This window comes from Rhipicephalus sanguineus, chromosome 3, assembly GCF_013339695.2.
Source record: "Rhipicephalus sanguineus isolate Rsan-2018 chromosome 3, BIME_Rsan_1.4, whole genome shotgun sequence".
In the NCBI taxonomy this organism is placed as follows: Eukaryota; Metazoa; Arthropoda; class Arachnida; order Ixodida; family Ixodidae; genus Rhipicephalus; species Rhipicephalus sanguineus.
In genome coordinates, this window is record NC_051178.1 from 39,407,219 (window position 1) to 39,433,640 (window position 26,422).

General features: G+C 47.2%; 1 protein-coding gene across 1 annotated transcript in view; it reads left to right on the plus strand.

The window, feature by feature from the left end:
* Positions 1 to 20,266, plus strand: part of LOC119385400 (monocarboxylate transporter 12) — a 78,888-nt gene extending 58,622 nt beyond the window's left edge. Inside the window, exons 7-8 of the mRNA XM_049413184.1 lie at positions 4,615 to 4,856; positions 17,768 to 20,266. Of these exons, the coding sequence (XP_049269141.1) occupies positions 4,615 to 4,856; positions 17,768 to 17,949 (424 nt within the window). The 3' untranslated portion in view covers positions 17,950 to 20,266. The remainder of the gene's footprint in view (positions 1 to 4,614; positions 4,857 to 17,767) is intronic.
* Positions 20,267 to 26,422: the final 6,156 nt, after the last annotated feature.

Genomic DNA, 26,422 nt, shown 5'->3' on the forward strand with positions numbered 1-26,422 from the left:
CTGTGTTGCAGTAGCATGCGCTTTAAAAATTCCGGGATGTGCTATTTCCGATCAAAAGAACATAAAGCACCGTGCCGAGGAAGTTTTAATAAGAGTGCATTATGAAAAAAAAAGTGCAGCAGTGCAGAAACCGATCCCCAGCTGTTTACGCGCTGGCAACGCCAAAAAAAAAAGAGCTGTTTGTCGGAACACAGCAAAATATTTCCAAATTCATTGCAACGTTGGGAATGTTAAGGAGACAAGAAATATGAAATTAAACAATTAAGTGTGACGTCAATAATTTTTGATGGCCTATTTTCTACGTATCGTAAGATAAGATGCACCTTACGTACCGCATGCCGATTCGCCCGTGCGTTTGGCTGCTGGCGTTCCGAATCAAGACGTCGCGCACAACTTCCAAGTACCGTACACACACAACTTCTATTACACATATCAACCAGTTGAACAGCAAGCACGTACGGTGCGCAAGCAAGCTATGCGTCAGCGATCAGTCGAAGGACGCAATGTTGAATGTCCTCGATGTTGTTCGATAACGTTCTCGAGTGCAATGAACCTGAATGCCGACTCCAAAGCTAGCGCAAACAGTCAAGATTCACCAAACATCGAAGTAAATGGATCTCGCACGATGTCACTGCGCTAATGCAACTATGTTTACAGATCTGGACCTAGCGAACACGCCCGGGCGTGACACGAAAAGAGACCGATGAAGCCATGAAGAGAGTTCGCGAGCACATGGCAACATTCGCCGTACGTTTCATTAGTTACACCGCTAACCGCGCAGTCGATCCATACCTGTCGATGACTTGAAATCACTTCTAATATCCTCTTGAAGAAACACACACACATAATTCCGTTCTGCCGAGCGTAACACGGCACTGGGGCTGAAAGATCGGTCACTTCTCAACACACGGAAGCTAACGCGCCGGGCGGTCTGGAAGGGACATGGCCGCCGCCACCCAATGTTGCCCGCGTGCAGCCTACCTTTGCGGTACTCTGATTTTCCAGTGACTCTAGTCTAGCTTAGTCTAGCTCCCGCGGCTGGCGCTTGTTGTGATCGGCGCCGGCGACGTACGGGCGTACGTTGGTTACAGCGACGTCTGCGCTTTCTTCGCTCGTCATTTTTGCGACTGTTCTTGATCAGGCTTAGCGTCTTGTACGAAGACACGTGCATGATGTACGAAGCGTAACGAGGACGAACAGATTCACGATGCGGTATGCCGACTTGCTTTGCGCCGGGCTGCAAGAGCGGCCACCGCAACGACGACTCCGCTTCACGAAACTTCTTCGGACCTCCAAAAGACCCTACGCAATTCAAAAGGTGGGAACAAGCTTTGCATCGCAAAGATAGAAAGCTTACTGCGAAATGCAACGTCTGTGACGTTATTTTAGAGTGAGGGCATTGTAAAGCACTATCGTCATGTTGTTGCGGGACCGTTTTGATCCCACGTGAAAGTGGGAACTCGCGCCCGGTGCCGTGCCGCACCTGTCCCCAGCACTTCCACCTCATGTTTCGAAGCCAAAATGTTCGGGACCAAGGCGCAAATCCCCCCAAAAACGCACGGCGCCCCGCGAAAGCCCAGTGCCCAGTTTGGAGGAGCCGCCAGAAATGGAACAGCAAAGAGAAAGGCAGGCGATTACCTACGCTACAGAGACTGAGATTTGCAACACACTGACATTCGATCAGTTGTCAACTGTCGCGCTGCATTCAAAGCAGTGGATTTTCGAGAGATTTTACGACGAGGTATCGAGCAATATGTGCGGAATATTTTACACTCGCCGGCTCGTGAACGGATACTTACTTGTGCAAAACACAACTGTAGTTGACGAGCTGTTTAACTGCGTAGTGAACGGTTACGGCACGCAACAAAAACGGCTGTCGTACAGTGTAAGAAGTGCTGCGGGCATGGAACATATGCTCGGTGAAGTTGAAAAACTGAAGTTGTGCGAAGGAGTCAATACTGACGACGCTTCTAGCGACTAAGTACGCGCGAAGAACTGCTCGGTGCACACATTACGGCCGATCTGTTCGAACTGTTTAACGCACCGTAAAAAGATGCGACTGCAGAGACCAACAAAGGCAACAGTTCAGGAGCTCAAGAAGAAGAACCCTCGAAGAATGTTGCTTAGGGCCACAGCTGCTCGCGAGAAGCAGAAGAAAGAAATCGTGGAATTAAAAGGAAAGATAAAAACGACCTCGGAGGTAGTGCCTGAATAAGCAGCTGGACTGTCTTCCACCGGTTGCAACTGCATTCCGCAAAATCAAAGCAAAGGCACCATGTGGAATGCGATACAACGCACAATGGTTGTTTAACTGCCTGCTTGTACGAATCGCCAGGCCACGGGCCACAAGCTGCCGATAGACCTGAACATGCCACCACTGCCAACAATGAGCCGGCTGACGCAAATACTGAAGGGCATTCTATGTAAATATGAATTTCAAGTCGTCTGCTTGGAAGCCATACAACGGCAAATGAACAAGCAGCCTCCAATTGGGGACGCTTGTTGATGAAATCAAGCTCAGACAGTCTTACGTGTTCAACAAATCTACCTACAAAGTAGACGGCTTTGTACATTATGGTGAGGTCGTGAAGGAGGGCACAGGTCAGTTAGCCGACCACGCGTTGGTGTTTATGTTCGTGCCCATGTTCGAAGGATGGGTACAGCATATCACCAGTTTTGTCGCGAGGGGTGCCGCACCTGGTCGGGCGGCTCGGCGCGCGCCCGCAAAAACACCGAAAATACAACTATCCGCTGAAGAAACATCTCAGAGACGACATCTATTCGATGTAATCGCACACTGAGATTTCATTTACAGAGTTCTCGTAAACTGTTCCGATTTTGGGTCAGTATCCCTTTAACCGTCGCGAAAACGTGTCTTGTAAACAGTGCAAAGCATTGGTAATGTTTTTCGAGATAGCTTTTTAAAATAAATTGTAGACAACGTGAGCACTGTTCTTCTAGAACGTTTTTGTATCTCGAGTAAGTACCCTTTTTTCGTACACTATAAAGGCTTTTACAAACGTGTTCAGTTGTTCTTGGTCTAGATAAGACGGCAGCGACTAAAATTGCAGTGGTAGTTATAAAGATTACGGTGAAAACACTCATTCGCTTAGAATCTCCTATGCTTGGAAGTTAAGCGCAATGTAGACAGCTCAAATATAGACCGAACATCGATTCGTAGCCAATTAATGACCAACGTACGCGGGCCAATGCATACAGACAATGCAGAAGCACACGTTGTTGTGCTAGTCTGTTCATGTTCATTCAGAAGCCACGGTTGTGGCTATTTCTCGCAAAGAAATAACAAAAGAATTTTGCGCTCCCCTGAACTCTTCCCTTGGTATTTCTTTGCGCGAAATAGCCACAACCGTGGCTTCTGAATGAACATACAGACAACCTTATGCATATCCACCTAAGTAGCCCGCAAATGAGGCGGGAGAACGTCGACTGGAAGCATGATAAATGTTTGAGTTTGCCACTAGTACAATTAGAAAGTTGCCGCGCAGTTCCCGCGAGCAACTGCGCGGTGGACCGCCGCGTTACGCCGTGGCCGCAGACGACGCGCCGATAGTGGAGCAAGACGTGACTGTAGCGCCGCTAGTTCTCGCGACCGCCGTTCGGACCACCCTCCTCCGCTGGCGGAGATACGGAGCTTTGAAACTGAGTTTGTTCTAGTAACGTTGGTTTGGCTGACATGATTGATAGTGTTTGTCCATCATCCTGTTGTTCGTGCAGCTTTGCTCTGGAATACTTTATTAAGAATAAATGTGCTGTTGTGTTGCGTTTAGCTCTTTGAGACTCGACATATACTTGCAATACAGGATGGCCATTATCTGAAAGGAACACGGTCACATTGGCTCGCATATGTCTGTTGACCACTATCTTCTCTTCGCCAAAAAGAATTATCATTAGTGCCGGCTGTGCCCTATAACTGCAACCATAAAGCACACTGCGCGAAAGGCAAATAACGCCGCGGTGGTCAGAACATTCAGGAGGGGGAGCAATAAAGAAATTTTCGCCTGGGAATGTTCTCTCATCGACCGAAGTGGGCGGCTTTCTTAGTCGTATGGAACTTTTCTGCTAGCTGGAATATCGATATCATCTGCAATCCACCAAGCGCCACCAGGTGGACCGCCAATGGCAGAGCGCTCCAGCAGCTTATACTGAAAGCCATAGTACATTGCACCTTGTAAAATGAGAGCTTCAGCTTGCGCATCAGCGTGTGTTCAGCAGTAATGATGCAAATAATTTATAACGTTAATCATGATAATTATTTCATTTTCATTGCAATTTTAGGTGTAATGCATATCCCCTACTGTTCGTAATCCATCTCAATAAGTGCAAGAAGCCACATTTGATTTAAAATATGTTTGCTGTAGATACTCGTATAGTCAATGGTTTCGTGGCCAAATGGCTAATAAGGTTTATTGGCAAGGCTATAAATAAAATAATCTTTCCCGATTCTGTAAAGCTACCATTCAAGGTTGCGAAAGAAACCGAGTCGTTAGCATCACAACGCCAACACAATTTTGTACTGGGATTTACTGACTTTCTTAGATGACAATCGGTGCTTGAGTGGAAGATCGACCTCTCCATAAAGAACTAATCTCGCAGGCGGGACATTATGGCCGTAGGCTTCTTGCTTGCTTCACTCTCCTTGCTGGCTCTCAACCACGGGGACTCCATCATCCTACTCGGAGGGGCAAGCGTGCTGTTTGGCCTCACTGGCGGCAGCATAATGATCCTCTTCTCCGTCCTCATCGTTGAGTATTTCGGCCTCAAGAAGCTGCCCATGGCCATCGGTATACACTGCCTGGTGAACGGCCTCTCGGCACTTCCTAGGCCGCTGATTATAGGTAAGGAAGTGTCATTGCACCCCTCCAAGACACATGTCATTAAATACTCAGATTCATTAAACGTCGTAAAAGCATTGAAAACCCCCCAAGAAACACAAGATCCCTGACGTCGCTTTGCTCTAATCACTACTCTACACCATTTACGCGCCTAAAGAGTATGTTGTAGTATTCTGGGTACAGGCTCGTATCCAGGGGGGGGGGGGGGGGGAGGGGGATGCTCCCGAAATTTTGATGGAGGGGGTGCTTTACAGAAAATAATTAAAATACGTGTTTTTATGAAACAGTCAGACCTCAGAGAGTGCCTCCCCCCCCCCCCCCCCCCCCCCCCCCCACTCCCGAAAAAAGAATTCCAGGCTACGAGCCTGGCTGAGTACCAGTGCACTGCGAGATCGCACGCAATGTGTTCGGTGACCAGCTAGCTGCATCCGTCCTTCAGAGCGCCGTCGATTCATCCATAGCTGTCCCGGTAATGGACCTGGAGCCACTTCTAAGGAAAACACTGAGCTCTTTCTGGCAGCGCTTATGGGACAGTGACACACGCAATAAACTACATGTTATCAAGCCGAATCTTGTGAACTGGCCGTCAGTATCGAGGTCAGGCCGCACACAAGTAACACTTACCAGACTAAGACTAGGGCACACACACAACATACATGCATACTGGTGACCCATCCACGTGTCGGAGATGTGGAGAACCGGTTACCGTGCTTCACATCCTGATCCAGTGCAACGAATTGAAGCTATCAGATAAAAAGCACTTTCCATTACGCTACCGTCAGCGCTTTCCACTGCATCCTTTTATGTTGATCGGTAGTAATCCGCTTTTCAAACATGAATCATTGTTCGCGTTTGTAAAGACTGCGCGCAGTTTTCGCGTGATATGCCCAGACAATTCGTAGCACGACCTCTGAACAGAGGTTATTGCTGCGGTAGCAGCATTAGAGAAAGCACCTGCCTCGCGTCCCGTGGACCCAAGAGCCGTTGACGAGGTATTCAGGCTCATACAATATCCCCATAATTTTATTATCTCGACCACTTGCCATTCATTCTCACCACACACATTTCACGTCACTCTTATGATTTTAATATTTATACGTTTTACGCACATTCAGTGGGCAGAATTTGAGGCCCGCAAACAGCGCCGTAACACAATCGTTGTTCACATCCAACATCGTGTCCTGGCACTCTTTGGCCATGAAACGGCCCTTGCGCCATTAAACAACACGTATCATCATGACCCTCCAATACACAAACATTGTCTCAAGTACGCCATGACTGTGTGCGTGCAAAACCAAAATAATAATTCTGGCTAATGAGTGCAGTTCTTGCGGAAGTAGGATGCCTGGCAATCGACGCACAAGGTTGCAGAATCAGTGAAAGCAAACCAGTCTTACTGGTTTCATTTCCGGCCACTTATGTATGAATGGCGCGTTCGGAGGTGTTTTTACGCATGAAAATAGAGAAAATTGACACGGCAACATTTCCTAAGCACACTGATGAGTATGGTGGCGTCTAGTCTGATATTTCCAGTCTAGTACAACTATGTGATCCTTACGTTGTTGCGGAGCAGGAGCTGCGGTCGAGATAACGACCAATAAGGAAAGCGCCGTCGAATCCTGCGGCTTAGTTTTCCTACCCGTGAATAGGGTCATTCAGTATACGGAGCGCCACGTGTCCACAACCCCGCAGGTTCGACTCAAGTTGCTTCTGTGGAGGCTCTAAGGCTGTTACCGCCGCTTCACTTTCTTCTCTTTTCTTCCCCCCTTTTTTCACGAAACGTATTTTGCTCCATAGTCAAGTGTACCTAAGCAATGTTTCCTGGCCAACAGACGCCAAAGTGGCCGAGGAAACTCGCACCGGTTGCGTCGCAGTTTCTGACGACGTCGTTTGGGTGCTTGCACAGGAGGTTCTCTCTGCCGGGGTGACATTTGTGGGAATCGAGCGCGCCCTCCGCTTTGGCACATCATTCCCCAGCTAGCGCGTGTGTTGGCCCCGCGCGGCTCGAGCGCCGGGAACCGCCGTTAATCGGTAGTATGGTGACCACGGTGGCAGCGCCAGGCCTCTTTGTCTGGTGCGAGCCATGTGTCGGCTTCCCGGCGCGCGGGCAGGCGTCCGCACATGTCTCGACATGCTCACGCCACCATGCTAGCTTACGTCACTGCCAACGCCTGTCCTCATTGACCGCCAGTGACAACCCCCTTCCCCCTTGAGCTCGCTTCTGTCTGGCGCGGGCTTGCCCGCGTCAGATGCTCTCAGGCCAGCACGAGAGGTTGACGCGCTGCTCTGGCAGGCGGCTTCTCGTTCGTGTGCTCGACTGCTGCCCTTTGTGTGATAGTCGTAGCGCCGCTGGCAAGCGTACTCGACCGGTCTTGCGGAGTTCCCTTTACAGCCTGCAAGCCCGTGACTGGCGTACTGTGCTGCATCTTGGGTTAATAATATTAACCCGTGTTGTTTGTTGACATCCTGCCTCGAGTGCCTTTTCTGCGCCGTGCCGGAGAATCGACGAACCCGGCCGTATCGTCTTTGTTCGCTGCGGCAGTGGAGAACGTCGCGCCCCTTGCCGGTCGCCTCGTAGGGTAAGCGTCTCGCAAATCTATCTCCACACATTGTAGGTTTAATTGACCGTGTCAGGTACTTTGGATAATTCAAAAATAAGGTGATAATTGCACTTATAGACAGAACAGGCCTCTTTAGCGCGTCAAGTAGCAGACTTCGATCAAACTCCGCGTGATATGCTGTTGATATCACGTCCTTTGAAAAAATGCTTAGCGCAGACATGGTCGGTAGGCGTTAAGTTCGGTATGCCATCGTAACTGCACGGCCTCGCTGCTCCAGACGACTACAGCCGGTCGGCGCTTTGAAAAGAGCCACACGCTCCGCACAAGTCCGATAGCCAGAACTGCAGTTCGGTACAAAGCACTTCCTACCCATTCCCCACACCTCTCAGCAGCCCGCTACCACCGTCGTCGAGACAAGGTCATGAAACACGCCAACAAAAAAGCCTGCCTTCAAAACAGGGCGGCCGTACATGCCAGCAGTGATGCCAACCCTAGGGATTTATTCCTAGATCTTGGGGTTTTGTACCTCTTTCAGGGACTTGGTGTCTTTTTGTTGAATCTAGGGATTTTTCGAAGGCTCTCAAAATGTTACATTGCACAGCCTAACGACAGGCGTCACTGAGTAATCACGCTTTTCCAATGCAGAGGCCCCACAGGGGTGTATACGCGAGCAGGCGTTTGGTGAGCGACGTGACCATGGACCCGACCCAACAGGGTGTTTCGACCCCCTCCAACGCCTAGCCGTGCGTGGCATTGCCGTATCCGGGGGAAAGGGGACCCTGGGGGTTGAGCCGACGCCGGGTGATTGACCTCTAAGGTCCCCCGGCAGAGGCAATAGACCCCTTTAGCCCCGGCTTCACGTAGACGGCACCCCTGGGCTGACCCACCCAGGGGGAAACGGCCTACGTCTGATTCTTTTTCTTCCAGTTTGAGTCTTTCCTGTCTTCTCCTCACTTCCATGTACTTCAAATTTTCCCGGCGGGAAATGTTAACCCTGTGTGACATAACCAACCTAGGTTGTATCATATTTGGTTATAGTCACAACAATGTACAGTAGGCAAGTCAGGGCTCGCTTCATGACCTCTGTCATGTGCGCTCATTGGGCTCGGTGGTGGGCGACTGGCATTGTCGCCGAACAAATTAATGTTTTTGTGGGATCCCGGAACCCTCCAACTGATCGTACCCTGAAAAGGGCCCGCACCGATGCATCCTTCCTATTTTCGTCAAAGAACAAATAAACATTTCAGAAGTTCCATGTGATACATTGCGAACAATCATCCACAAAGGCTTGAGCTATTTCACCGTTTTTTGTTGCTACGTGTCCAAGGGAAACTATTGGAAGCGGTTATAAAGCTACTAACATGGCTCGAAATAAAAGACAAGGACCAGTCTAGCAAGCTTACACTCCTCGTGGCGTTTGTAAATAATCTAGTCTCGGTGAGCGCACACCGGACCATGAACACTGTGAAAGGTGTAGTGTCGGACGAAGATCTAATGGAATTCAGTGAAACATAACTCCTCAAAATATGGTCCATCTGCAGCGCATCACGATCAGAAGGAACGACATTGAAATCCCGACGAAGCACATAATACTGACTTTCAACTCAACTACCTAACCCGAAACTCTAAAAACCGGCTATGTAAAACTGCATGTCAGACCCTACGTTCCCAACCCGCGGCGTTGCTTTAAATGTCAAATATCTGGTCATGCGTCTCAGAGTTGTCGAGGGCAACTTATCTGCGCGAAATGTGGAATGGGACACTACTGACGAGTGCAATCATGATGAGGTGCACTGTGCAAACTGCCACTGCAGTCACCCTGCGTACTCCAGAGCTTTTTCAGGCGGGAAGAAAGAAAAAGAAATTAGTATACAGTTAAAGTCAAGGAAAATACAGCGTTCCGTGAAGCGCGACAATTCATCGTCCTTTGCAATGAAAACATCTTTCGCCGAAGTGGTGCAATGGGGGCCGACACCACAACGGCATTTGGCGGTTGCCCGGACCACGCGTGGCGTGCCGAGGCCAACGCCATCCGTCCACGCGGCGAGAGCAGCCAAGGCTGCCCTGCCATATCTTATCCTGACCACACCAGTGGCGTCTACCAGCTGGAGCAGCAGCCAAGGCACCACAGAGGCCAAGGAGGTCCCATCGACGTCCAGCCACGTGGGGTCCAAGACTTCGTTGCTCGATACGAAGTCTACGCAGCGTAGACATCGCTGTCTGGAGCGATTGTCCAGAGCCTCTCAAGAGGCTGTGGACTCCACTCCAAGTCAGACGGCGCAGGTATCGCGGAAGGGGCGTCAGGACTCTCTCGACCGTTCGAAAAAAGACAAAACGCCAATTACGGGGCCTGGAAAAGGCCCTGTAAAATGATTGAACCTGCTGCTTCTTCAAATGTGTCACCTAACATTCTTCTCTTGCATTTACTTGTAGTGCCAAGTCTCACCTCTTAAGTTCAAAATGGCTTTTATTATCCACTGGAATTGTAGAGGACTTCTGCATAATTTAGGTGACATTAAAGACATGGTAAACAACTTGTCCCCTGTTGCATTGCGCCCACAAGAAACAAATTTGGACTTCAGGCACAAAACATTTTTTGAATGACTTTACTGTCTACGGCGAGACCGAACCCAGGCTAGCCGGTCGTCTGGTGGCGTGGCTGTCATTGTGCAAAGTGGTGTCCCTACTAGACGAGTGACTGTTAACAGCCACATAGAAGCCGTAGCTGTTACAATTTTAGCACATGAAACAGTAACAGTTTGTTCCATCTGGGTCATTCCACGCCAAACGTCCCAAACATTGCGCTCGACCCTATCCAATTGTATTGTAAAAAATTGTGGACGGTCATATCAGTGCACTATTTGCCCTCGGAAAGTATTTTTTGGAAAAAAAAATTTTCTTGTCTGTTACAGTGATTTGAATTTTGCCGTAGTGGATGAAACACAGGTTGCGAAAATAAACTCTAAAAATACAATACTTTACGGAACGCCTTAAATATCTGCTGTTTACTTGAAAAGGAATGGCACTACTTTATTATCGCCCATTGACGATCACTACTTTGTCTCACGATGTGCTTTGTGGTGAAGCAATGCGGCAATTCTGCGCCCAATTTGATTATTTTTTAAAACCTCTACTAATATTACAGACAAAATGGGACTTTATCACATGGCTGGATAGTTGGCAGTAAGCGTGTCAAAAAAGTATTGAAGTCGATGACCGAGTAGTTTCGAAGTGGAATGGGCGCAAACATTGAAAAATGTGTGAAAGGCCCCAAGCTCAGGCACATGTAGAGTGGTGATGCGGTCCAAGTCAAAATGCACGCTTGGCCTCGTTGGGAAGAGTAAACAAAGGAGATTTATTTGTTAACGTTTAATCGGAGTGTTTTTTGTTTTAGGCGAGAAACACGAATTTATGTTGAGCGTTCGCGGCGTGCCCGGGCGCGGGCCTGTAAGTCAGCTTCACTGCCCTGCCACTGTTTCTTGGGGTAACGGAAGTATGCAGCGCCCACGCGGGTGGCAAGATCGTGTGCTGCTGTGAGTTTTTACGTTGCTGAAAACTTGCAAACAGTGTATATGGCTGGCAGAATGTTTCGGAAGGGCACTAAAGGCTCCCGGTTAGTAGTCGGAGCAGAGCACGATTTCATTGCCACGTCCCTGCATGCACACGTACGACAGGCGCAGAGCTTGGGTTGTGTTTTCGATCTCTGCGGAGGTTGCAGTTCTTACTTCCGTTGCCGACGTATGGTCTTCACCACTTGAATAGCCTGTGTTGCTGAGTAGGTGGTGAGCCCGGCATTAAGAGTGGTCAGTGATGATGGCACAAAATGGTGAAACGTGCGCGTACCTTTGAGGGAGATTGTAGACTCAAACCTTGCTGAGAGCTCAACTTTCTTCCACGCTGCATGCGATGCCTTCATCTTAGTAATCGCCCTGCGATTACTAAGCGAAGGCCGTAGACATTTAAAAGGACGAAGCCGCCTTAAGGGGTATTCAGACGGGGGAGAAATGCTCGGGGGGTAAAGGCGGAGCCTAGTGACGTCAACTCGCGAGGAGAAGTCGCCACAAATGCCCCCCACTCACACGGACGGGGCGAACGGAGGGGGAGACCAGTGTTACCAGACTACTCCTGTGGCTTGTACCGCCCGTTTCACCAGCTGCTGACGACGATGACCCCAGCTACAGATGACCCCAACTGCAGACTGGGCACCCACTGCCGCTCTCTGCAGGAGCAAGTGCAACAATGTGGCCAAACAAGAGCCAGAAATTCCGCCACATCCCCCACCGCCGGGGGATTGTTTGTCCTTTCGGGGAAAACACCCCCGTCTCCTCCGAGGAGGCGCGGGGGGGTCACGCCTACTCGCTAATCCGTGACGTCGCGGTCACGTGATCCGCAACCCCCCCGTCTCCCCCGAGCATTCCTCCCCCGTCTGAATACCCCTTTAAAGGCGGCTTCGTCTTTTTGTATATTTATCGCTTTCGGTTTCCGTTGTACAGGCTCTCCGTCTAAAATATGACACGATATTAGTATACTCACCGTTCGCAACGTTTATCTTACGCGCTGCCAAGGGATGCGGCCGAAAGACAAACCTTCGAGTGCCGCGTGCTCGCTCGGCGACGCGATCACCGGAGCAAAGTTCACCTCTGCCGAAGATCCGAGCGTAAGAATACGAAGCACCATTCGGCTCCAAGGCACGAATGGCGCGAGTCACGTTCAAGCGAGCTGCCCATAAAACAGAATTATAAGTGTATTCCCGGTGCCTGTTAGCCACTTTAACTATATTATAATATATTTTAAACGAACCATCACTCGTTTTCCCTGACACTTCGTCGGCGGCACTGCGGAAAGCCGAAGGATGCGTGTCGAAGCGTGAAAACTCACAGCAGCACACGATCTCGCCACTCGCGTGGGCGCTGCGTACTTCAGTTGCCCCAAGGAACAGTGGCGGCGCAGTGAAGCGGACTCACGGGCCTGCGCCCAGGCGTGCCGCGAACGCTCAACATAAATTTTTGTTTCTCGCCTAAAACAAAAAAAACAATAACACTCAGATTAAACTTTCACAAATAAATCTCCTTTGTTTACTCTTCCCAACGAAACCAAGCGTGCATTTTTACTTGGACCGCATTACCACTCTACATGTGCCTGAACGTGGGGCATTTCACACATTTTTCAATGTTTGCGCCCCTTCCACTTCGAAAATACTCGGTCATCGACTTGAATACTTTTTTGACACGCTTACTGCCAATTATGCAGCCATGTGATAAAGTCCTATTTTGTCTGTAATATTCGTAGAATTTAAAAAAAATAATCAAAATGGGCGCAGAATTGCAGCATTGCTTCACCACAAAGCACATCGTGAGAAAAGGTAGTGGTCGTCAATGGGCGATAATAAGGTAGTGCCATTCCTTTTCAAGTAAACAGCAGATATTTAAGGCGTTTCGTAAAGTATTGTATTTTTAGAGTGTTTTTTCGCAACCTATGTTTCACCCACTACGACAAAATTCAAATCACTGTAACCGACAAGAAAATTTTTTTTTCCAAAAAATACCTTCCGAGGGCAAATAGTGCACTGATATGAAAGTCCTCAATTTTTTACAATACAATTGGAGAGGGTCGAGCGCAATGTTTGGGACGTTTGGCGTGGAATGACCCATCTACATTTCGCCAACTACGCCATTCACTGTAAGACATTTGGAGTTGATTTTAAACCAGCTGCCTGGACATTTTATTATAACAGGGGATTTTACCGCGCATAACACATTGTCAGGAGGCACTGTAACTGATGCTCGAGGACAAATACTAGAATATTTTATACTTGCGAGTGCTGTACGTCTTCTAAACACTGGCACAGCCACATATTGTTCCCCAAGCACTGGCGCTATGCACTGCTCGGATTTAACGCTGTATTCCTTATTTATATTTACCGATTTTAGCTTGAGGGTCATTCATAATCCTTACAGTGGTGACCACATGCCTGCCATTGTACAGTTTATATTTCCATTTCTCATAATACACTCTAGACCCACCGCGCCGGAAGCTTGAGTCTGCAAACTGGCCTCTGTTCACTGAAAAAACTACTCTTGAAACAGAGATAATTGATGAGTTAAGTGTAGAATATATGAATGACAGGACACTGCCTGTATACTAGCAGCAGGAACAGAGGCTATCTCACGCTCTTCTGGCATCTTTTGTAAAAAACTAAGATCCTGGTGGAGAAGCGAATGTAAATCAGCTAAAAAATTACAAAACAAAGCGTGGACTACTTTCCACAGATATCCTACGCAAAAAAATCTTGTCATATTTAAAAAAGCACGAACAAAAGCAAGATATCGTATTTACTCGAATCTAGGCCGGCCCCGATTCTAAGCTGACCCCCAAAATTCGCAAGGCTAGAAAAAAAGCTTAATCATTGTACTCGAATCTAAGCCGACCCCCCCCCCCCCCCCCCCCCGCCATTTCCGCACATCGTTTTTTCGAAAAAAAAAAATATCGGCTTAGATTCGAGTAAATACGGTATGTACGCAGGCAAGCAGAAAAAATTATCATTCAAAATTTACGTCTCTTCCATCAGTAGTTCAATAACGTCCAAGAAAATGTCGGGTCAAGTGCATAAGTTTAGGGGCGATTACACCTCCTACACGGTTCCCATTCTCTCAAGAGCTGGCAGCCAAACTTACAGGAACAAGCAGACATATTGAGCCAACACTTGCACACAATATTCAGTTCAGCGCATTATTCGGCAGCTTTCCTAAAATGTAAAGAATCAGCTGAAAAACAAAAGCTTTTAACTACAGGAGGCTCTAACAGATTATAACACAGCCCGATAACGCTTCTTTATATCAATTGGGCGCTCACTGCAGGCAAAAATACAGCACCTGGTCCTAATAGAATACATTATGCGATGCTCGCTCACTTGTTCCCGAAAGCAGCGGAGGCCTGCTTCGATTTTTGAACATAATCTGCAAAACACGTGAAATGCCAAATGAATGGAAGAAAGCCATAATCGTCCCGGCTTTGAAAGCCGGAAAGCCGCCCACACTAGCGAGTAACTACATACCGATTGCGCTCTCAAGCTGTCTTGCAAAATCATATGAAACCATTACAAATACCAGATTAACATATATCCTTGAAGCAGAGAACTTATTGGATAGGCAACAGCGCGGGTACAAGAAAGGGTGGTCAACAATGGATCACCTAGTCCGTTTAGAAAATAAAGTACGTAATGCGTTCCTACTAGCGATGCAAAACTATCGGTAAATTGACTATCGATAGTCTATTTGAAACTATCGATAGTGTAAACAAACTATCGATAGTGCAATCGGTAGTACCATCCGAAATATTACTTGCAATAACATACTCTTAGAAAAAAGTTAGTAAACAGCTGGTACATGCACAGATTTATTAGTTTGGAGCGTATTTTACAATTTTCGCGACATCCCTTTACTAGCCAGCAGCTAGTAAAGCTGGTAAATTTTCCCGTTACTTCCCGGGGGCCCTTTCTTAGTATCTCTAACTATACTAATAAGGTGTAGTTACAGATATACTACTAGGGTATAGAGAATATATTACTAAAATATAGCACTACTACTAAGGTACCTATGCTGCTAGATGCTTCGAAGATGCCGTAGTATATTATGCCGTAATTGTGTCAGACTTATGAAAAAAAATTGGGGGACCCTTAAGCTTCGCCTTTAAGAGTTGAACGCGATAGCGAAATCCGGCCCCTAGTGCGCACTTCAACCACTAAGTGCATACTTATTAATGTGTATTGTTACACACACACACGCACACACGCGCGCGAATTTTACAGGCTTTCGATCTAAAGCAAGAGTCGCATGGCCAAGATATACGCCGCGCGCCGGCCCTCTCGGATGCCATGAAATGTCGAGACATATTTCTTACAATGCCTCACAGATGGCAGCACATTATCTAGCGTTTGCTGCGTTTGCTTGATATGTTTTCCTCTAGATGGACATAGTTGTCCATTTTTAGAGCTGTTTGAAAGTTCGTGTGTGTATTTAGCGGCGATGGCTGCACTATCCCGGCGTTTTTCGGCGTAGTTTGATGGCCTCGCGAATGCGCCTACCGTATGGGCTCGTTTTCGTCGTGACACCTGCCGAACAAAATGCGTCGAGACTCCTTTCACTACATGACATTTATGTAGTGTTTTTGTGCGAAGTAGCTGCAAGCAACATCGTGGCTTTGTGGTAAGACACCTGCTTGCCACGCGAACGGCCCGGGTTCGATCCTCATTGGGACCGAAGATTTTATCGTTTATTTTATTTGCTACTTTCTCGATTTTTCGCTCACGGATGATTTTTCGCTCACAACCAACGGTGCCGACGCCGACAGCGGAATTTCTGCGACACGAGCTCTCTAACGCTACCGCGTTAAAATTCGGCAGATCCCACGTACCGCGGGAGTCGATGTTATGCGAAGCATGTGGCGGGTAGGTGACTGTGGCGTAACTTTTTTTACTGAGCGACACGTTACAAAATGACGCTAAAGATTTGTATATATTTTATAAGCACACATATACATGTAGAAGAGCCGCATGTGTGTTATATAACCAGTTGTTTACGGTTGGGTAACGCTGCTAATGGCACCGTCGGTATTACCAACACCAGAAGCGGTAAGGTGATATGTAGTGCTTATACGTGTCCCGAGAACGCACGCACGTTTCACGAACCCGTGTGCATGTGTGCAAGAAGTTCTTGACAGTTCTTGAACAAGGGCATCATCACCGTGATCAGTGAGCACCAGCAGCTGGTCATGACTTGTTATAGGATCCCGTCGTGATCGTGGTGACGAGGGGTCCATGTGTAGTGAAGTATGTGGTATAGTAGAGCTGTTGGAATTCGTGGATGCCTCGGACATTTCGTCGACAAATTTTCTGTCGACAGAGCCAGCGACATGTCCGAACCTGAAGCCACCCTTCGTGTTGGTGAGGTATAGGCCGTCGAGGCTGGTAGGCCTGGATAGTGCTACGTAGACCAACTTCAGTGGGTGGTGTTTGTCGTATTTGTACACTACCTGGGCGTATGTGGCCTACGTAGCCTAGTCTACAAAGCGGCTGTCAAGTAATATGGCATCATACTCGGTGAGCATGAGGCCATTGCCCAGCCTCGTAAGAAATGAAGAGGACACTGCGTCGTTCTGGTGGACCGAGTGCGCTTTACGGTGCCGTGATGTGGATATCATATGTAATTTTCGTTAATGTATTCCTCCGAGGTCGAGCAATGCTTCAATATATTTTGCTGAATCACAGGAATACAAATGTAATGTTTATTAGACTGCTATAAGAGCGGAGCCAACACTGGAACTACAGACGTTCATCTGATATGACGCCTGTATCGTAGGAGTACACATCGTAGGAGTATCATGTAGTGTTTATTGCTTTCTTGTAAAATTAGATAGCCAGCACCACAACCACAATTGACGATCCAACGATAGTACGCCTGCGTAGGCTGCTTTTCCAAACCAGATTATAGATCTGGCGTGGCTCAGTGGTAGAATACCTGATTGCCACGCAGAATGCTTGGGTTCGATTCCTGCTGGGATCCTAATTTTCATTCTTTCCAATCGTTGAGTCAACGCTGCCGATGTTGGTTTTCCTTAACGCTCTAGCATTTAAGTTACCAATGTCTGTTCTTGCCGTTCCTGGGTACATATAAACTGTCAATCACCTGTGGCGCATACCCGTACGCCGCGGGCCGTGGTAAACGGGTATGTGCCATACGTGTCTAGTGGAAAGGGTTTGACGACGTACGCGACAGGATTTTAACGTTATTCATGTCATGACCCGGCAATCATATTCGTCAAATCCTCTTACCTTCCCATGCACATTTTGGTCTACACCAAGTTAAGGAGGCGATCATGAGAGCACCCAGACGTAGGCGGCTAGATAGATAGATAGATACATAGATACGTAGATAGAAACGCTCAATGTACCAGAGGTTCGCTAAGAAATGCTTCGCATTTAAAATTTAGACAAAGCTTTAATTTTCTTGATAATGTTGGAATGACAGTATCATGATACGTGATGGCATACATATATGCATATAGTAGGATAAAAAAAATAATCGATTATCTCTGTAAATTCTATGATAGCTAACCGGTACATTGTAATTCCAAAGTAGGTACATAAATAGCCGTCAAGGTGTTATTAGAGTAGATGGCGCGTGCGTAGAAGCCGTGATACAGTAGGTGTGCTTTTGTGTGTTCTCGCTTTTAATTTCAATGCAGTACCCGTGAAATGCAATAAAATATCGCAGGCTTTTCAACGCATATATGTCGCCGAGCATATCACTCAGTGACTATGAGATCTGAATAACTGTTGTGACATTGGCTGCGCAGGTTATTACAGAGACCGGGGTTCATCCTATGCCGGCATGTACGTGATGCTCGCCGCTGTCTCGTTAACAACAAGCCTCCTCTGGGCCATCGAGTGCTTTATGAAGTGGCGAGCTGAGAAGGTGATGACGTGTGTCAATGAGAAGGCATCTTCGGTTAGTGAGAAGGCTGTCTCGGAAACGTAGACAGTGGTGTTTTTTCACCGGAAAATCGTGCGGTGGGTGCCGACCGACCGCTACAAGTGATCCAGGACAGCGCTTCCGACGTTCGCCGTTGAGAAAATCGGAGAGTGTTCCAAGAACTCGTTTCGTCCAGCAAACCGTTGCCTTGTTCTAGTACGTCGGTAACATCTCAGATGTATTCAGGGACTTGCTGACGATTACATGCCAGCCGTAGAGGACCCATGACTTGAAATCATGTATAACATGAAAAAGTGAACATACAAACTCTACTTTCACCCGTTTGCCTGGGACTTTTCTGTTAAGTCTATACACTGATAAAGCGACACTGATGTTCGTGTACCACGTCTAGCGTATTTTTTTCAGTCAGGTCGATTAGAGCTTAATTCGTGTTTTACACATATTGATGTTGCTCAGAGTTTCTGCATTCGCAAATTGTATCGTTATTGGAGTCTCCCGGATACATCGTGTCTGCAGAATGTCTGGAAACCAGCTAGTCATCGCAATCTCTGGCCGGTGATAAAACAAATGTGGCTGCAAGGAACGCCTCTGTTTCGCGAAAGTTATCCTTGTTTAAGTAATATCAGTGCTGTGACGCTGAGCATCTTCTACAGCCTGTAATGCTGTACTGAGAGGCGTACTAGAGTAAAAGACTTAATAAAAGAGCTGCGTACCTTCTGAAAGTGTCAGTTCGAACGGCGAAGAGTTCTGAGCGACTCTTATTTGTGATAGATTCCACGTAGTTTAAAATTACCGAACGATTTAGTTAAGGACTGTATTCTTCCTGCAATCAAGACCGCTAGGGACGCTTGTTGCTTAGCTCTAAAACTGTAAGGGCGGTTTGGAACTTGCAAGAGAGAAGCCGCGTTTTCAAGGATGTTGTTCGCAATATCTGTGAGTCCAAACAATTTGATCTGCGCAATAAACGTAAGACTTGCGTGGGTAGTAGATATATCTTATAATTTTTTGCTCCATATGTAGCTGGTACTTGTTGCATGATTCTGATTTGCTATGCTTTCATTGTGTGCGGCTGCTTGTCCCGAGCACCACCAAAGTGCCCGCCAGCAATGCAAGGAAGGTGTGGTGTGTGAGAGCCGTCTGACGTATGCTAAGTTCTCAATGCAGAGCTGTTCAGACTCCCAAACAGCTTGTAAATTCTTTCTGCGAACACTGTATTATCTTGGAACTTACAGTATAGCTCTCCGACAGTCGTGATAGAGAGCGGTGTAAAGGGAACATATTTAGTGATAATCCGAGTTGCATTCTTCACTCTCATATCAGTGAAGGGCATCCTGTAGATGTGTTGTACCTTGAGTTTATTGGGCTGTCCACTCTTCAAATGTTCAATAGGTTTGGTAATGCATGATCGGTGTAACGAGATTTTTTTGCAGCACTCCAATGCGTTCTCAGTCCACAACCTCTGAACCAATTATAAGCTTTAGTCGCCTCAAGTTAATTCATGTGCATTTGATGAGGTGTGCAATGCCGAGCATGAAAGATGCCTTTCTGTTAATAATTCTAAAAAAATGCCTTATGAAAATAATGGTCAAGCATTCCTGAGAAACTAGCAATGTTTGAGCCCGGGTCACACATTACAGCTTTTACCAAGAGATATTTTAATTGTTGGATTAAATCGAGAAAATTTCGTCGCATCACAACTGCTAAAGTGCCAATGTGGAAGCTGCCGGCTGCAACGAACTTCTTGATATTCGAGACACACTACCGCAAGAATGCTGCGTTCGCTACACGACAGTCCTGCTGTTTGCATTATCCGTAAAACCGATTATGATGTCCTTTCATCATGCCTTAATTTTAATTTGAGGGCTATTTCATGAAGCAACAGACAGCATCCTCTGTGTTGAACTGGGGAATCCATGGTCATGTACTGGTGTCTATGGCACCTGGTACAATACTACGCGTCAATGGGATGTCTGCCAGCGGGCGCGTCAATGTCCTCACACGCGGCAAGAGCAGCACTTCCCTGAAAACGCAGCTAGCTTTTGGGCTGCGGAAGAATAAATTAAGGCCACGTTTGTCATTTATGTCATTATGGAAAAGAAACAGGCCAAAAGGAGCTTCTACCAATTAGAAAATATCTCTGGTTACATCCTGTTGGCTCAATCCTGTTCAGTGCCGCCTTTAGAGCATGTGCGGTATAAAGACTTTCGCGCGTGTCCTGTCTCCGCGCAGGACATAGTGTACAGTGACTCATTGTGCCATACCATAGTCACCTATCATCATACCTCCCTCTTGCTTTCCCTTTTCCCCTTACCCCCGCGAGGAGTAGCAGGCTAGAAAACCGCTTTCCAGGCCGACTTCGCCTCCTTCTTGTCATTAAACATCTTCTTTTTCTGCTTGTACGGAGTTCAATAAAGACCAGTTGTCGTTTGGGTTCAGCGTCGACTTGCTGTCTCGCTGCGGCCTCCTCAGGCTATGGCATGGTTACCGCTGTCCGTGCACTAAGAACACTACACTCGAGTTACCGAAACATTGTTCCCGGATTTGATCATACTTTTTAATCACAGATAATATGTCGAGCTCTTTTCTGTGCCACATGAGTAAAAACAGTAACACAAATCAACGTACAGATTTTCTGCAGTGGTCAGTAAAGAGATTTAGCAAGCATCACGACTTTCACAAAAGCTACGTTAAGGCGCCTGCTAATCTAACTACGTGTACACCATCTCCGCCTGTGTGCGTCTAGCTGCAAGTTCGCTTAAGCTATGAAGAGACACAGTACAAAATGTTCGGGACTAAATATTATAGGCTAGAAAATGTCTTTCACTGCTATATTTTTCGCAAAAAATCAATAAATCAATCCCTAGACACTACGGCACGCCCATAATCATCATATTGAAATTTCATTTCCCTTCAAATATTCAGACGCAAAAAAAAGATCGGCAGATCCCACGCGTTGTGGGAATCGGTTTCATGCGATGCAGTCAGCGAGTACTTCTATGCTGTATTTTATGGCTTTGAGCTAAGCGTTACTAGGTGGATCGACGAGTTTTGGTAAGTGTAGTAGCTGCCTGTACATCCTGGGCTTACCAGGCACGTCGAGAACACTGGCGTAAAGGGTAACTTACGGTGCGAGGTAACGTCGGCCCTCAGGTTAGATTACATACGTCAGTATTATCGAAACTAAGTGCGCTTTATGGTGCACTGATGTGAATATCATACGTAACTTTCAATAATGTATTCCTCCGGGGTCAACAATGCTTCAGTATAGCTTGCTGAATCGTAGGAACACAAATGCAATATTTGTTAAACTGCTGCAAAAGCGGAGCCAACACTGGAGCCACAGACGTTAATCTGATATGACGCCTGTATCGTAGGAGTAACACATGTAGTGTTTACGCTTTCTTGTTTTCTTGTAAAACTAGATGGCCAACACCACAACCACAATTGACGCTGCGCCGACATTACGCCTGCATGGGCTAATTTTCTAAACCAGTTTTTAGACGTGGCGTGGCTATGGAGTAGAATACCTGATTGCCACGCAGAATGCTTGTGTTCGACTTCTGCAGGGATCGTAAATTTGCTTTCCATTCGTCGGATCAACGCTGCCCATGTCGGTTTTTTTTAAGGCTCTGGCGTTTACATTACCAATGTCTGTGCTCGTCGTTCCTGGGTAGATATAAACTGTCAATCACCTGTGGCGCATACCCGTACAGGTATGTGCCACACGTGTCTGGAGGAGAGGGTCATGACCCGACAGTCATATTCGTGAAATCCTCTTACCCTCCCTTGTCAATTTTGGTCTACACGAAGTTAAGGAGGCGATCATGAGAGTACCCAGGTGTAGGCGGCTAGATAGATAGATAGATAGATAGATAGATAGATAGATAGATAGATAGATAGATAGATAGATAGATAGATAGATAGATAGATAGATAGATAGATAGAAACGCTCAAAGTGGCAAAGGTTCGCTAAGAAATGCTTCGCACTTAAAGAAATGAAATATCGATTGCAGTCTTCGAACGCGTCAAGTAATAGTGCCGCTACATAATGGTGCTCGCTGTTCCTTCACCTAACTTACACGGCATTCACGCAACACAGTCAGAATGCGCGCGTGCGTGTGGTCTCCATGAACTGACGCACTTCTTCCCGCAAATTTTGCACCATTCTGCTGAGCAGTAGGCATGGCAATAGGTAATATCACGAAGACATGCAAGCCACTGATGCTAATCAGCGTTCCACCGCTTTCGCGTAGGGGTCGCAAGGGAGTGACATGCCCATATAGCCAATGGGGACGAAAATTGGACTCGATGGTAGCGCCGTCTGGATTCTAACGGTAGTTGCAAAACCAATTAGGAATGTTATCTTGCTCTCAAAACAAAAAGCTTTTAATATCTTCCACATGCAATTTAGTTTTAAGAACTATGAATATTGTTTGTAGAATTTATAGCTGTGTATATAATGAAATGTGTTACAAACACACAAGTCGCTTTGATATGGCGGCTGGCGTTCCACATAGCAGACGATACCGTCGTCGTCTGCTTCTGCGTCGCGGCTGCCCCCGCTCGCTCCGGCAGCCCCCTCTCCACCTGCCTGAATTTCTCTCGTTTCCATAATGTACACTGCATCAAATTACTTATTAGAAACTCACAAGTATCCTGCATACTTACTTTAGTAGGTTAGTGCTGCCGCATACAGGCCGAGCGAAATCACAACACTGATCACACAAACTTGCTGGAATAAATGATTTTATTGCGACTGCATCGTTGTTTACATAAAATGAAGGGCACGTAAGTAGCGTTTTAGGATGTATACCAGTGAATAACATGCATGCATAAGCGTTTATATGCAAAGAAGGTACGTACTACGCATAGCCCCACCACAGATGTCCGGAGCCCAGAAGCTGTCCAGCACTGGATGATAAATACGTAGAACTGCACGAAGCCTTCGCTGGTATAATAAAGGTATAGCGCTAAAGTCTCTGCACTTCTGCAGCTCAAGATGTCGCACGTGTCGCACCACTCAATTCACAGTATTTAGCAAACTGTCTGTAACTGCTACGAACATATCCGCTTTCACGGCTACCAATGCGGCGTGACTGTTTGTTTTCTGGTTCGCGCTGTCACCAGAAATGCGTCACTTTCAAATATTTTTAGCCTTCGCGTTATATACGCTTCTGGCAGCCTAAAATTAAATGAGAAACGGTTTTTTATGCGTATTGATCTGGAGTCTTACAAATAAAATCGGCGAAAAAAGGCTTAGATGGCGTTTTGATTACCGCCGCCGGCGGTGCGCTGTCGTCGTTTCGATGGGAGCGACACTTGAAAGCCCGGACGCGAAGCTCGCAGCATGCCACTGTCTTGCGGGTCGTCTGCTGCTGTCGTGTGCTCCCGCCGCTGTGAAGTCCCATTTCGCAAAGAGGCGTGAAATGGGAGTAACAAGCCTTTCACCCGGCTCACATGACGAGCGATTCTAGGTTTATATTGATGGTATTCCGATGTGCGAGGTGTGGTTTACAATAATATTTCATTAAAGACTTCGTATTGGTCTCGTTTACCTACGCTGGTGGTGCGCTGTCGTCGTTTCGACGGTGGGGACACTCCATGGCTGGGAAGCGAAACGCGAACCATTACACAGCTTGCCAGCAGCATTCGGATTGCGTCTCGGTGACATAAAAGCGTGCGGTGGCTCCGAGACCTCGAGCACACGCCGGTCGCGTTCTGTGGCATTTAATACGGCAAATGTGGCGAATCTTACTTTCTAATATTATGCGCACTTCTTAGAGTGGAGGGCACTCGATTAAAACCCCTGCGTTGTACGGCTGTGTGTTCTTAACACACAGCCGGCACACACATTCGTCCGAAATTGAGTCCATTAGACATTGCACGTCGCTTGGTATTCAATACAATTCTCAATGCAATAGTTTCACAATACATCAAGATCATAACAATTCAAATAAATGGGATATTTATTTATAATCACGCATTTTAGAGAAAACAACTCGAAAATACACAGCTCTTAGGCACGTAGCCAAGAGGAAGGGGGTTAGCCCCCCCCCCCCCTCTGGCTACGGTTGAACTCACTCGCCATACAGAGTGACGCTTGAACTCACTTGCCATACACATTGGACACAGTACAGAATAATCCAACACATTCAAACTAGTTCAGATCAAATTCGCCTAAGGAAATCGGCACCGACGTTCTCGCTTCCCTTAATACGTTCGACTCTGAACTGATGCTCCTAGAGAAGCAAACTCCACCGCAAGACTCTGCTGTTAAGTTGCTTAGCCTATTTGATGTAACTGATGGTCTATGTGGACCAAGACGGGTATATGCATCGCTTATACCATCGCTTATACCATTTATGCATCGCTTATACATAAGCGAGGCATTACTTTTATACGGCGCTGTAAGAGGCCTCTCAGAGAAGTAATTTGCGGCTGGCGTAAGCTATCGGATGGAGAGCCCCTGGTGCGACTGCACAAGTAGAGCGCCGAGGCTTATGTCGGAATTATCGGTGCGAAGTACGAATTCCTTCGAGAGGTAGGGGAGGCGAAGCACCGAGGGGCTCGATATGTATTGCTTGAGCTTAAACGCCTTCTCATGCGTCGCCGTCCACTTAACAAGGATGTGTTCGCCCTTCCTAGTCAGCTCCGTGAGGGGGGCGCTGATCTCGGCATAACTCCGAATGAATTCCCATAGTAACTGGTCGCTTCGTGTTCGGTGCTGGTGCGGTTTGGATGTTGGGAAGAGTTTTCCCAAGTGGCGCAGGCTGGTTCTGCCCGATGCGACGACCGAAGAAATCAATCTCTTGCATTCCGAGTTCGCATTTGCTAGGTTGAGAGCTTTCATTTGATGTACCTCGGCTTTGATGTCATCGGATGTAGCTATTGGTAACAGGTACCGCTTGACGGGAAGTGGGGCGTCCGTCGTCAGTACCATGTGGCACTCTATCCAGTCTGTCTTGACCGGGACATTGGACAACATTCTGGAGTACGTTGACATAGTTTCCTCCAACTCCTCCTTTTCTTAGGTGGTCAATTTGGGGTGGATTGTCACATCTTCTACTCCCTCTGTTTTCTTGCTCTAATTCCGGGACGGGAATTTCTTGCTTTTTGCCCGTGTCGATAAGTTCTACAGTGGCTTGGCGTTGATTCGGCGTATCTTCGTTCGCTTCCCGCTCCGCGTAGTTTTCAGTAGGGTGTCGTGGAAAATTCTGGGCCCGCTCGGCGTCTTCAGGCCTCGGTCGAAGTTCCCAGTAGTTGCCTAGACTTCGAAAGACCCTTATAGTGTATGAAGATCTCGTTGTTGACGGTCGGGAACAAGATGAAAACCTTATCGCCTGGCTTGAGTGTTCCATCCTTAGATTTTCGATTATAGCTTTTGGCGTAGCGTGCTCCCGAATTTGGGAGTTCTGTAGGCTAAGCTGCACGTTTCTTACAAGCGATTTCGGAGATCCAGTGCGTACCGGTAGGTGATCCTAAAGTCGTCGTCCAGCACTTGGTTCGTCCAAACTTCGTTCAATATCGCCAGAGGGCCTCGAATATGCCGGCCGTAGAGTAGCTCAATCAGTGATAAACCGCCTCCCGTATGCAAGCAGCAACAGACAAGGAATCAATCCGAGTTTTTGGGTTTTTCCGCACACATTCGCGTTAGCATTATTTTTAGAGTGCAGCTAAATTTTTCTACTATTCGTTTGCCATCGGATTGTAGGGGGTTGTATGGAAGAGGAGCATATATGGCACTTCCTTCATTAGTTCCGATGTAAATTTAGTGCCTCAATCACTGAGAACTTCTCTCGGTACGCCTAAACGGGCGAACAGTTCGACGAGAGCTTCTGCGACTCGCCCTGTCTTTATGCTGGGAAGTGCAACGGCGTCCGGGTAGCGCGTGACGCAGTCCATCACTGTTAGTATATAGCGGTTACCTGGTACGGGTGGTGGGTGGATAGCACCTACTATATCAGTGTCCGCCCGCTTGAAACGAATGTGAATGACAGAAGACTTGCCGAGAGACACGTGTGGCCCCCTTCCTTTCGTCAAGTCCGCTCGCAAATATCGCAAGATGCCACGAATCGTTTCACGTCGGCTGTGACTCCGGGCCAGAAAACTTTTTTCTTCAATTTGGTCGTTAGTTTTCTCGACTCGCAGATGTCCAGGCATAATTCCTTCGCGGGCCTACTTCATCACAGTGTCTCGGCGGTTCGTCGGTACAACAACCTGCATCAAACCGTTGACACGTTTGACATAGTAAGTACGATCTTAGAACTCCTTCCTTTTTCATGCATCGAATACTGTTTTTCAAAATCGAATAAATACTACTGGAAGGCCGCATGAAATTGAACAGAACCCTGAAATTGAAACCTAGGTTGGAAACTTTCCGACGTGAATTTCTTAACGCCTAACACAGTAGCTGACTCTGAGGTAGAGGCCGCACAATTTTCGCTGCATGAGCTAGTGCGTTTTCTTGGAATAAATTTCCGTTACAATGCGCTGGATGCTCCATTGCCTGTTCTACTGT